Raw genomic sequence first — 14732 nt, 5'->3', positions numbered from 1 at the left:
CATCCTAAACATAAAACATTTAGGGGTTTGTTTATATTATGAGTATTCTGTTTTGACATCAAAATGGAAGCAACATGGATGTCGCGGGCTATATAAATTAAGTATGTACTCGTATGATATGTGTGTATGATCATTGTTGTATGGCAAAAGGGAACTTAATTAGGATCATCGTTAGAGTTATTAAGCATAAATTATATTTAACATACACCCGGTTTGCAGTGCTTTTGTACAGAATAATGAAATGGTTTTACACTCTCTTTTAATGCATTTGATACAAACAACTTTAAGGTCTAACTGATAGATTCTGCTTAAAAACCATTTTGGAAATTTTTTGTCAGATTGTGAAATGAGTAAAAGGGGAATCCCAAAATGTTTAACTAACTGCAAAAATGTTTAACTAACTTAAGTTTAAAATCTGATTATGAGTTATGTTTGATTAAAACTCACAGTCCTGAAATGTTTTTACACTTTCCCTTTATGTATTTGATACATCAACTTTGAGTTCTAACGGATAGATTCTGCTTTAGTACCCATTTTGGACATTTACTTAGATTGCGAAATAACTAAAAGGGGAATCTCAAAACGTTTAACTTACTGCAACTCTATTGGTAACTAACTTAAAACAACTTAAAAGTGTGATTTTGAGTTTTGTTTGGTGAAAACCCATATAAATCAATTGAGGTTTGACGATTCTTAAAAGTAGACTCTATGGTATGATTTTTACTTATTGTGTAAAATTAGCCATTTCGTGCCATAGTAATTCGATAAAAATATGATCAAAAACGGGCGAGAGCGGTTTGTTACGAGCTAAGTGTCCTAAAATAATAGTTTTAAAGGGATATATATATATATATATATATATATATATATATATATATATATATATATATATATATATATATGGATAAGCTAGTTAGTACATGTTTGCAAAACCTCTACCTGTGACAAATTATAGTGTCCCGTAACTCTCTGGACAAATGTATATCACATTATCGCTGAGTAAGACAAACGCATCTCACCATGTTAACATAGTACTCCTGTGCTTAATTTTCCATCTTTCTGTCCGTATAAGTTTTTTATTAAAAAAATATTAATATCTTAAAAACCAATAAATTAAATTCTATAAAATGTTTGTCAAATGTTTATGATAAAAAATCCAGCTACTGCAAAAAATATTATGATAGTATCTTTAATATTTTCAAATTGGTGGCCATTAAAACTTTTTAACTTCGAATATCTTAAAAACCAGAATTTTACTCAAGTAATTCTTGGAAATAATGCTTGTTTAGAAAATTTTATCACAAATATAATGACACGAAAAATTATTTAAATAAAATAATAAATAACTGATATAGAGCAGACTTACTGTTACAAATAAGACACGGCCCACATTGAGGTTCTCAGCGATTAACCAACATAATAAAAATTTAACAAATGGCGGCTACAGAATATCTTACAACTATTGTGCTCAGATCCGAGTTCTTTTATTTAAAGCGATGAAGTACATTAAGATATTTTGCTAAGTAACTTTTGCTTTATATAAATAAATAAAGACATTAATGGAGGAGACAGGCAGATGGGAAACTAAGCACCGGAGACCTAAGATGTGTTTTTCTTGACCTGAGCAATAGTGTGATACACCTTTGTCTAAAGACTTACGGGATACCCTGTAATTATACACGTTATGAGTCCACTTACAACGAACCCTGCGTATAAAATGGTATTGTTTATTTTGTAACCTACATTTTTAAACCTTGAAGGGGCGCGTTTTAATTGCATCGTCCAAAAATAACCACTCTTATGCGTTTTTTGTTTATTCATTACTACAAAAATTAGTTACCACTTGATTTTCTCACTCTAAATATATCAGTACACTCTCCCTTCACATATTTACCCGTGACGTAACGTTATAATTATAATGTATTATACCTCAGAATAAACTTGCAACGAAACGGCTACAAATATCTTAAATAATAAAGAAGGTTATGTAGGTGGAATGTAAATTTTACTTCAACATATCTTATATGTGCGTGGATTTGCAATTTTCTCTGGATCGAGTGAAAAATATATAATCAGAGACAAACTACATAATTGTCGTAAAACATCGTCTTAGTAAAGTTAGAAATAATGTAATTTCATACATAGTCTATAAAGCGCTTGATAAAAACTTATTGGAAAATCTATGATAGAAAATAATAGAATTTTGAATTTTTTGACTAGTTCACGCTATGGATAAATCATTTTCCCCAAGTGTTTTCGTTCAGTCATGTGTTCGTTGAGATATCAATCAAAGGGTTAGTTAAGGTGGTGGAATCGATTTTGGGTTATGTTACATCCATAGTTGTTTAAGATACCTTCACCGAATACAGTAAAAGTAAAAGAAATGGTCACTCCACGTGAAATTACAAACATTTCAAGTAGATAATTTAAACATTTTCTAATCAGGGCAAAATAAAAATGGCTGAAGATTTAAATTTTTACAGCATATACATTAGTTCAGGGAATGACACATTTTCTTTTTTTTTAATTTAGTTCCGTCCAGAAAACATTTTTTAACAATGTTGGTCTGTTAAATTATATTTGATTTAAAACATGTATATAAAGTTTCCTTAACCCATAAGTGAAAACACGCAAGCTGTAACACAGTTACATAAGGTAAAAATTTCACATATTTATCTTCAACTGATTTATCTAAGCCTGATTATGCATTTCGTAAATTTAATACTTTAATACTTGTAATTCACGTGGAGTGATAAAAATGTTTTTAATACTTTTCTTTTTTTAGGAACATTACCTAAATGGCTATGACTAAAACATTTTTAATAACCCCAACCAAAGTTTGGAATTTGACATAAAACAATATTTTTCAACGCACAATCGATTGCACCACGTTTCATTTTAAGCGCCTAAGTTCATTTTTTTATTTCTCAGAATTTAGAGCAAAAAAAGTAACAATCTCAGAATTGTAAAGTTATAAAGCTGGTTAATTTTCAGTATTAATTGATTCTTATTCAAATCATGTATCTGTTTTAGCGAATTAATTTTCCTTTATTGTACTGCATTCTAGGGTTTCCCGAGTTCCAAATGGGGAATTTTATTACGATTTTTTTTATTGAACTACAAATGTCATAATTTCAACAGATAATCAGCAATCCAGCAACTTGTTTTATTCAAAGCAGTAAACGAACTATCGACAGCAACTATCGACTTGTCCACATCGCGTTGTATAACACTGAACCGAGACAAGTGAGTAGTTTAGCATACTAACTAAGTTGTAATAATGCTTACATGGACGTATGACGAACGAGCGTTAGAACAGTGTAGACCATACGAGAGTGGTTCACTTGCATGTCCATTAAATAACCCATGGATAAATATCGCGAGCCAGGCGCTATGCTAATAGTTGATGTTAACTAATATTGATCTGGTTAAGAACGTGCCAAGTCTGTGGCTTGTCAATAAAAAATTAATTTTATCCCACCATTGTGCTATACGGCCGGCATTTTTGTTGTGCCATGCGTCATGTTTATGTCGCCCGCTTTAAAATATGCGTGCAAAAACTAGGTTATATAACATACTTGTGATTATACAGATGTCATAAATAAGCTTCGGTCTAGTTCGGATTGCCCAGAAGTCCCATAATTTATGGCAATAACTTGGAACCTATTATGGGACAGAATCTATGCGAGTTTTGTTAATTTTTTGATTATTTTTCAAGCATTCCCCACGGTTCCATTTTTAACATTTATATTGTAAAATTGTCACTCAGATTGATTTTTTTTATTTCAATAAAGTGCCAAATGACCTTCTGAATTTTAGAAAAATTCACACTGCTGATAACCGTATGTACCTGGTAAAATGGCGCAGTGTAGCGGATACAGCGGTTATCGCGAGATAACACAATCAAGCAACGTCGACTGTGGCTGCTGCTTGGATCGGTGACAGATGAGCGATCCTGTCCTTGCCAGCAGCCCGCCTGCCCGGCCGTTGGTGGTGGTTCGGAACTCACCTTTAAGCCGTTGGTCCCCAGGTTAAGTGTTAGAGAGGGCTTCTTAGCCCTAACTTCGCCTGGTAACTAACTCAGCCCTCACTGATTTTGTTCATGTTTACCTGCAATCAAAAATGTTAGTCAGTATTTTTCTCAACTTTCGTGGGAAATTTGTCAACCAATGGAAGAATTACTTTACTGTTACTTTACCAGTTATGGAGGCACGCTATATGGGTGGCGGCTGCGTAACTGAGTTAATATAAGTTTAACACTGTGTTATATACAGGAACTTGTTTCATATCCATAAATTTTTCACTTAATGGCTCAATTTTTAAACCGGGTTAACTGTTAATAACAATTGCTTATAGTCATAATTCAGTATGGATTTTGCCATGCAATTTTCTATGTTGAATATAAATAATACACCATTAATATTAACATGTATTGAAATATACACAATGGTATTTTTATCAATTTGTATTGAAGCACTAAATAGCTTCTGAAGTGAAACTTTGGATTTGAAACAACTTTCTATTTATAACGCAGATTTAAACTTAAGCCCCATGTTAAAAACGGAGCTCAGATTAGAGGCAGAAGTGGACTATCTATATGTGTTATAACTAGACAATTGTGCTATAGTTTAACTACACTTGTTGTAACTAGACAGTTATTGTATCATAAGTTAACTACAATTGTTATAGGTAGACGGTTATTATATCTAGTTTAACTACACTTGTTATAACTAGACAGTTATTGTGCTATAGTTTAACTACACTTTTTATAACTAGACAGTTATTGTGTCATAATTTAACTACAATTGTTATAGCTAGACGGTTATTATATCATAGTTTAACTACACTTGTTACAACTAGACAGTTATTGTGCTATAGTTTAACTACACTTTTTATAACTACACAGTTATTATCCAATAATTTAATGGACTAGCCGAGTGCTGTTCTGTTCATCGTGTTAATCATTTTTGAGTCAGCGATGAAAGATAAAAGAATAATTAACGCATAACGTCCAGTAATAATAAAGTATAATAAAACTAGTATAGTGAAACGAGATGAAGTAAAAGTACTGTTTTATAATATAAGCAGTATATTTGTGTTAGATTATTTATTATTGCAGTTAATATCTCGCATTTTGCAAGCTCGAGTAAAACCTCCGTATCCGCGTGCCAGAGTGATGTACAACGGACTGTATTGTAAAATCAAAACCGGGTTGGCGAGTTCTGTAGGCCGAAGCCCACTGCGGTTTAGGCGCGGCGGCAGCGGCCTCTCCGCTCGTCTTGCCTCGTCGACCCGGTTTTTGATTCTTCAGTACGGTTCTCAAATATGCAGACTTCAGTTCCAGATCTGCTAGATAGAACATAAAACTCTTGAACAGCTAAACCTTGATAGTCTAGGAGCCAAAAGCCAATCTCCGTACGACAAGCACGCGACCTGTTCTTCCTTGATCTCGATAGAACATTTTTCCTTAAGAACGATTTCTTCTTCGACTTCACTAGCTTTGGAAGAGGTCGAAATAGAGAGATATCGGAAGGATTAAAAATGTAAAATGATGCTTTTTCCGTCTGATTAGATTTTGCCTAGCTTGGTACTCTTAAAACACATAAATAATAGGTATGTTATCGTCAGAAAAGTGTCAAAAACGACATAAAGTCGCCACTTACGAGTTTCTACATGTTTAGCTGTCTGTTTATCCACCTTTCGGTTTTAAGTGTATCTAGGAAATTATAATGTAACAGAAAAATTATTTATAAATAGGCCTATCGATTCCGCCTTCACCAAAATTAGGGTGATAGATGATCGATTTCTTCCTTGGGGAAATTACACCATAGATGTCAAGAAAAACCAGTTGTGTGGTTATACAACAGAAATTGGCTCACGACTCCTGGACTATGAGTTAAATCTTTATTCACAAGAGGTAATTACCATAAAATCAACAGCCATTTTGACTTGATCAATTTCTACAATAAAATATGAATTGCTAATCTGTGGATCATATAGCGTTTATCAATCCAGCATTTCTAAAAATCTTCTGACTCCTGTTGATAAGCTGTATCATGGCGAGTTCCGAGAATGGCCCACGTAGAAGTCATATATCAAAAGACCTAGTCAGGGTAGACCCTGCACGAATTAGGTCAACAGTCAGGCTTATCTGTGGAATAAGTTTAATTTTAAATAGCTTTACAAAACAAGATATTAGAATTCATTACAATAGGAAATAGGAGTGGTATTCGCAGTACTACGCAGATTAACTCTTCCAGTTGTCTTATTCGTTCAACTGAGTTACAATATTACCATCTAAGAACACCTTTTACCACTTTTACTTTTACCACTACTTTATTACCACACTAAGAAAACTCATTATTGTGTTCAGCTTACACCATACTTAGTATTAAAATCTGCATTAACTTTGATGTTTCAAATCTTAGTTAGTTATCTTGTGATCTACGAAAAATTATTTTTTGGTAAGTTAGATTTTAGCATGCATTACGGGTCATTTTAAGCCTTGTTGCTACGCAATACTCAATATTTCTTTCAACCTACGAAACTATACTATAAACTGTCATACATATAGTGTAATAGACTGAAGCATATTATAACTCTCTACATCTGTCGTATACGCAAATGTGTCAAGATATGTTCAATAACGCCAACTGTCAACAAATCATTTTCCCAGCTAAACATGAATAAATTTGTTCTCATATAAAAAAAACTACTTATTCTCGTTAAGCAAAGCATTTACCAGTATTTTATTTTTTTCTACAAATTAAGATACATTGGGTAATGTGTATACAATAATTAAATTTCTGTGTATTGAAACTTAAGTTATGGTCCAAGAGGTACCAAATTCATCAAGCCAAAAAAACCAAGGTCCTAACCGAAATTGGTGATGCAGACCTAATGAGTCAGACTAGCACCTGACAGAGAGTCAATTCGCGACTCAACATTGGCAACAATTGTAGCCATATGGTCGGTACCAGCTCTCGCACCGGCACGTCACTTCCCTGTCATCCCACAATGCGGTTACAATATGGCTCACCGTCTCACCGCTGCCGCTGCGTTGTTTACGTGGGGATGGTCAGTGTACAGTCGGTCTCGTTGGTCGTGGACCATGTAGCTACACGAGAAAAGCTTGTACATCCGTGATGCTGAGAAAATATAACGTTAAGAATAAAGGAGGTATTCTGTTAGATGTTCCAAAACTAAATAAGCTTAAGCTCGTTTAGAGGTAATACAATTTGTGCTAATGGTAATTATGTCTAAGTGTAAAGGAGTATCAAGTTTAACTCCACAACTGTGAACGTTGTGTGGTCGATACGACACAGATGAAATTGGGTAAGATTCGGTTGGGAATGCGTCTTCTAAACGACACCAGCATGTCATCAGTTTGCTCATCTATCTCCGTCCTATAAATGGAGTTTCAGAATTTTAAGGCCAAGGCTTTTTACTATGGATGTTAGGTAAGACGATCCTCCTCAAACATCCAATCTCCCCATCTTGTAAGGATTAAAATAAAGCTATAGTCATCAACCATAGAATTGAATCATTCCAACAATATCAAGAACTATTGTTTCAGATTTATGTATTTTTGAGACAGTGAATTATTAAGTATAATTCTTAGATGTATTTGAGCACAATATAGCCAAACATAAAGTTTACGTATGACACAAAACAAATGATGAACTAAACCACTTCCTGACCACACGTGAGGGGTTTGACCTCAGTAATAGTACTGATGTTTGCCTCATCTATGAGGTTGGGCGCTGATTATGTCTCTTTTCCGAATGATTGTTTGACAGCTGAGAGTGGATTTGCTTTTGCTTTGCAAAACCTTACAATCCAGTTTTTCGTGAAATCTATCAAGTGGTTGTTCATAAGAAAGAGAGAAATTGTAAAGTAAATTAAAGATGTCTTATTTTACCAGGCGAAGTTAGGGCTAAGAAACCTTCTCTATCACTTAACCTGGGGAGCAACGGCTTAAAGGTGACTTCCGAACCACCACCAATGGTCGGGCAGGCGGGCTGCTTGCAAGGACAGGATCGCCAGCGGTCACCCATCCAAGCAGCAGCAACCACGCTCGACGAAATTGCCATTCACGCTACATTTTGATGGGGCCGAAAATGTGATAGTATCAGTATATGAACAGGTTAAAATACCGAATCATATAAGTTTTTATAGATGATGTCTTGTAGCTTTTGTAAGCGTGTAGCTATAGACCCGGAATTGAAGGAGAAAGCAGAATCAACCATGGAGATGATCTTGGCTAAAATGGTGGCTTTAAGTCTCGTTATCTCGTTACAACTATACAAACTCTGATATCACAATGATTTAGGTATCTGACGACTGGATATGTGCAATACATTGATGGATGTATCTGCTTACATAACAGCAGATCGTGTATCACTGTTCGAGGTCTGCAAGGCGGAACTACAGACTCGTGTTTTCAACTGGTTCCCGTTGTCAAGAAAATTACCGAGTCCAAAGTCCAAAGACGGGAGTCTCCGGGCCCAGTTTGATCCGTGACCGTTTTGACGGAACAATTTGCCGCAGAGCGTTGGCCGCTGCCGCAGTTGCCGCGCTGTCGCGTCGCTCGGTGCAAGCCGCACACCGTAAATTGCCGGCTTTAGGATGACAAAGTGACGGGTCCAGTATGCTAATCTCCGTCTATTTCACTCGGACGCTTGATGCGGTCCGTTCCCCATGCTAATGCATTGCCGGAGACGGTCACTCACCGATATGTTTTTATTTTGGAATGATTGTGATACTTTAATACGGGACTGGTGAGACCTCGGTCCTTCGGCTACTGGCAATACCGCTTTGTATCGTGCTACTTTCACAAATGTTCAGTACAGGCGGGTATACTAAGCGACCTCAGTATCCAGCGCACCTGTCGCTGGAATATTAACAAATAACGTAGTTTGTAAGATGGTCTTTTTGAATAAATTTCCTTTAGTATATCTCAACTCTCCAAATTCAAAACCTCATTGTCGAGTTTTCAATTTTAAACAGGAGAACTGCAAAGTACTATAGTAATGGCCTTTAATCTCCACCAGTATTTGTGCATGTTGCCCATTTTTTATTCTCACCAATGTCAATATTTAATAAAAGAATAGTGTTTAAAGTTGCCGCAGAATATTTAGGAAGTTTTGACATTTGGTTACCTACTTCCAAGTCTCCAGCGTAGTCACTATCTATATTTAGTGTAGAAGAAAAGATCTTTCTCCCCACAAAAAATTATGTTTGTCCAATTTACAAAAAGAAAACTAAAACAAAGACATTACCTTCCGTACACTTAGCGCTGTCACCGCTTTAACAAATCTTCACAAGAAGTTAAAGTACTGAAAGCCCATTGAGTTGTGTTTATAGTGGTGGCCGTATAAACGGATAAACAGGGGGTCGCGACGAGTGGGTCACTTCAGGCTGACCCAGTAGATATTTATTATTGTTTCCCCCAATATGGGGACACACTTGCACTCAAACGCTTTATAGCTTCACATACACATCTCGGATCACTCAACCCAATTTGTCAACTCTCCGTTCTGTTCCAAAGCAGGGGATTTCTTGTTAAACGTCGCCTTCGTAAAACGTGTATTGTTTCTGTATTTTCCATACCACTGCATTTCCAAATTTTTGAAATCGCGAACGATTAATTGTTCAATCGTAGAAAAAAACTAAATGTAAGTAGAAAATTCACACTAAGTTTTTACCAACATTTAAAGTTATTGTGGAATACAATAACCCTAACTCATTCGCACCTAATCATCCTTTTGGTCGTGTTTTAAACGAGAGCCTTGACTTCGTTTGGCCAACCTTTGAACCTCTTCTGAAAAATTCCAACCAACTGATTCCTGATGCAGTTTAAGCTGTGCTTCAATGAAACTTGAAATATTCCTTGGTGCTTTTGTTGGAATAGGTGGAAAGTGATCGATTCATATCGAAACTAAATGTTCAAAATAATAATGGTTTACTTCAAACCTCTTATCCCAAAATCAACCAGATAAAAAACAGACGTGCAACAGTGCCACATACGAGGGAGTGGGGTTAAGCATTCATTTTCCAGACATGGTGTGATATGTGCGTTGAGAATTAATCATCGAAGTGGAGATCTCTTGATCGCGCTATACGTGCTCCGGTTCTCCGATGTCTGCTGGATGTGCCTACGGTCATTTTTCCAAACTATTGTGGCTGGCTGAAGACTTAGTAGCGGCCCCTGATCGTATTTCACCATCCAAGGCTTGATACGCTGCAAAACTTAAGCTATTCTGTGTCATTTCGGTGGAGTTTCGTTCCAAGTGGAGGGACAAGCGGCGGGGTTACCTGGGTTCTTTGATGCCTTTGATTTTCACGACGAAGAACTGCTACTTGTAAAGTTCGTTTGGGAGAAGTGGTGGGATAAAGCCCTTAACAGTTCAACGAACAGTTTTGAACATTGTGGCAGTCCGAATATCACTGTCTCAACTATGAGTACTTTCTGCTCTCCTGGAAGACCGGTTTACATCATAAATCTACTGGGTTTCGGCAATAATATTCACAAAAAGACTAAGAACCCATTTGGATGTCGAATATTGAGCTGGGAGACTTTCGATATAGACTGCCGCTCACGTGGTTGAGGATTTTCAATGAAATCGTGCTAGTACACTAAACGGCACGATGGCTGTGACTTTATCTCATCTCGGTGTTAATGGCGCAGTGTAGCGGGCACGGTGGTTGTTGATAGATTACCGAGTCAAGCAACGTCGAGCGTGGCTACTCTTCGGATGGGTGACCGCTGAACAGTCCTGTCCTTTCAAGCAACCCGCTAGCTCGGTCATTGGTGGTGGATCGTAGGTCACTTTACACCGTTGGTCCCGAGGTATTAAAGAGGGCTTCTTAGACCTAACTACACATGGTTAAGTAAGGCCTATCAAATTGTCCTATTTGATCTAATATAACTCTAAAAAAGTTAAAACAATGTAAATGAAGGGAGGAGTGGACTTTCAGTCCACACTGCATACTAATTGTTATTAGGAAAGCCCCAAGGAAAGTAGAGCTGTAAGAGTGACATAGCATGTTCTGTTTCAGGTGTGGCGGCTGGATCTAGTCATGGTGATCCTGTTCAAGGCCATTCCCCTGGAGAGTACCGATGGGGAACGCCTAGAAAAGTCGCCCGAGTGCGCGCACCCTAGCCTCTGTGTTAACCCTTACCATATAAACGTTTCCGTCCGCGAACTAGACTTGTACCTGGCCAACTTCATTAATAGTCACGGTAAGTCAACTTTTTTTACTAATTTTATCCCGACTAGCCAGTATCTTTGAAGTTCAAAGGTTGAAATAGCCTGATAAATTACTTATTCTAGATTTAATCGATAAGATAATGAAATAAACCTCTAGCAGACAATTTTATAGAACCCCTATGCAATTCAATAGCGTGTTTTTCGTTTTATATTCATGAATTTATCGCACTTTATTTGGCGTCCTGCTGGAAATCAGTTTTATTTAAAATATGTTCTTTTTAAAAAGACTTTTTTATATTGGTAAAACGAAGTTGTTTTCTTCTACTGGAAAAAGGAGTTTTTATGCAAAACTACTTGTTTTTGATCTCTTATGACTTTTCTACTACGGTACCGAATACAGTGGTATGTTTTCATATAATTTTAAAGTTTAAAATGACTTACTTTTTGGGGAATGTTTTTATGATAAATACTTTTGTAGCTATATCTTTCTGAAGGAAAACAATTAATATAATTGTGTATTGGTATTTTAATAATTTTGAAATGAACTTTTATTTGTTCTAAAGGATATACTCCTGTAGGACAATTTAAAGTTATACATTTTGTCCCATAGTCCAATAAATATTGGGTAAACATTTAGCTTTAAAGGTATATTAAAAGACCTCTTATGTAGAAATATCAACATTTAAAGAGGTGCTGTAGAAGACAATACATAACTTATAGCATTTATAGTCAGCAAATGTCTTACTTATATTTTTTGAATAGGTAAGCCCAGAAGATTGTTGATACAAGGCGTAATAGGCACTATTAAAAACACAAAAAAATTATACAAGTTTAGAACATTAAAACTTATAAATAATTTCTTGTATAAGGGTTTATGATTTTTCACATCTTCTTAGTACAGTTTCTTCGCACTTGTTCCGTAGTAAAATCTCTCATAGTTTATTATTGTGGAACAACTCTTAAGAATAAAAATCTTAAGAATAGCTTACAGCGATAAAAAAGTCATATACTTGCATTTAAAACGGGTATTTGAGAGAAAGAAGATATTCAAGAATGTTGTAGAAGTAAATAAAATATAAAACATTGTCTGGCGCCCCCTGACGGTTTCTGCTAAATCAAAACTAGAAATAAAACTTTTTAAAATACCTTGCTTTTTAAACCTTTATCAGTATAATAAGGTTTGTCATTAATGACGACGGTGTTAAGGAAAATAAGGTGGCTCGGTTGATTACTGCCCGGAAAGTAAAATTTGCTTGGTTATAAAATATAAGAATGAACCAAATTAAATTTTGGTATATAAAAGTTCAAAATACAATTAATTACTACCTATGCTCAAGGAACAGAGAGCCAATTTCCACTATAGAAGCGCACAACCTGATCTTTATTGCTAAAACAAAATCGATTGTCAGCTTCGCTAATTTTGGTTGAGGTTGAAATGGAACGGTACTGAAAGGGTTAAACATATAAAACGATGCATTTTTCTCAGATTGTACTTTTCCTCCCTGGATAAAGGGATAAACGATCACAACACGTAAACATAAAACTTGCATCATCATCCGCAGACAACTCGACATAGAGTCTGAAAGTTGCCACATTTTATGAGTGTGCACGTAGTTAGTTGACACTGATTTAAAATTTATTTACGTGTGAGACGATCGGTTTTAAGCGAGTCAAGTTAAGAAACAGATCACAAGAGAAAAATATCATTTAATAGTTTGATACCCCCTTGTTTCGACCTCCACCAAAAGGGTTGCGGCTGACGATCCATTCATTTCTCAGGAAAACATCCTTTATCGATTTCAAGAACTACCAGTTTGAGTGCTTTTATAATGCTAATCGGCTCTCTTATCTTGGTAGTGTCCAATCGCCTGAATTTAAAGTCTCGTATAGAACGTTTACGACAGCAAAGCTTCTCAACTAGAATCGCATGGTAAATCGTCAGCTTTGGAAAATACGTTGATGACTTTAAAGGATCTTCTCACTTTTTATTCTGAAACCCCATGACTCATGACGGATAGCCAACCAGTTTCTTCGCAGGAGACTTAGTTCGTCTATTTATAAAATATGATGTCACTCATAACTGTACTACCGAAGGAGTAAACCGAACTATAATTATGACTAAGAAGGGAGGCAACTTTCCGGATAGGCCTCATATTTAGCGATGTACTGTATTTAGCGCGTCGTAAACTATTTAACATCCATAGTTTCCACATGCAAAATAAACTAATCACGGCCGATGTTGTTGTTGTTTTTTTTTTTGGGGGGGGGGGTTAAATTGCGCCTTTTTCCCGTTCCAATAGTTAATTTGGTGCAACGATTTAAAAAAAATAATAATGAAGTCAGTGGTCTTTAAAGTAACTTTAATGAAGACAGTAAATAGTACAAGTGTTTAATTACTCTGGGAAGGAATTAATGTTAAAAATCTTGGCAGTTTGTAACCACGCAAAATGACAACGTGAAGAATAACATGTTTTTCACGACATGTGTATACGTTTACCTTCAGGGATTGACATGTTCTTGGTGATTTATGACTTTAAAAAATTACATTTTGTAGTAAAACCTAATTATTTAAAAGAAAATGGCGAGTTTTAAAATAAAATATTATGTTGTGAAATTGAAATTTGTTAAGAAAATTGCATGCGATTCTCTCAGTCATCTTTCATATATATACTATAAGAAATCATATCCTTATCATTTGGGCCTGGTTATAAGATGCATCTTAATTCTTCTTATCGTTAAATAATAATTTTTAAATATTCTTTCTCCAGTAAAGGACGTACCTTAAAGGTAAACCTTACGTCTTAACCAAAGGTCATTTAATATTATAACCAACCAAAAATTATTGCACTGGCTTAAACCCTCTGCGCTCTTGCATGTACGAATATGTAATGCAATGAAACCCAAGAACTTCACTTACTATAGTTTCCTTTTCGTTTTCCACATTGCATGAATTTATTCAACATTGTATTCGGTTAGTAATATCGGTCAATGGGGTATAGATAGATAGTCATATATACTTTAATCTTCACAATTAGAGCAATTTTAATACAACTTAAATAAATTTGCAAATTATAATTGCGTCTAAACTTTAGTTTTTAATAACATACTTATGGTGGGAAAATTGATTTTCCATTAAAAATACTGGTACTTCATGCCTAAAAAGGGCATCAAATTCTAATATATTTATTCAACTCTTTTGAATAAACCGTCTGTTTAGCAACATTCATACCTGCCGGTTCAATGCTAAAGTAGAGTTCAGGCTCTGTTCACCTACCGCTAAATACAGCGGCTCAAATCTGACGCTGTCACAGACTTGCCTCCTGAAATGAAGAAACTCGAAACGAACTATTTCCTATCATTTCGACATCAGAGACACTTAGTCTAAACTTCGAATGTGACCTATTTGAAGAGACGCTCTCATTGTGTCATCAGGTGAACAATTAAATTACTCCAGAGTGTAGGAGCCAAGTCTGCAACATCGTCAGGTTTCAGACGCTGTATAAGCGGAAGGTGAATTGA

At 35.6% G+C, this 14732-nt stretch overlaps 1 protein-coding gene across 11 annotated transcripts in view; it reads left to right on the top strand.

The window, feature by feature from the left end:
* LOC124368806 (nuclear factor 1 X-type-like) overlaps positions 1 to 14732 on the top strand; it is a 551559-nt gene that overhangs the window by 398122 nt on the left and 138705 nt on the right. For all 11 annotated transcript variants that reach the window (XM_046826193.1, XM_046826194.1, XM_046826198.1 and 8 more), the window contains one exon: positions 11062 to 11245. In XM_046826193.1, coding sequence (XP_046682149.1) covers positions 11062 to 11245 — 184 coding nt within the window. The remainder of the gene's footprint in view (positions 1 to 11061; positions 11246 to 14732) is intronic.

This window comes from Homalodisca vitripennis, chromosome X (genome assembly GCF_021130785.1).
Source record: "Homalodisca vitripennis isolate AUS2020 chromosome X, UT_GWSS_2.1, whole genome shotgun sequence".
In the NCBI taxonomy this organism is placed as follows: domain Eukaryota; kingdom Metazoa; phylum Arthropoda; class Insecta; order Hemiptera; family Cicadellidae; genus Homalodisca; species Homalodisca vitripennis.
Note: the sequence above shows the minus strand (reverse complement) of the source record. Positions and strands in the feature narration are given on the sequence as shown.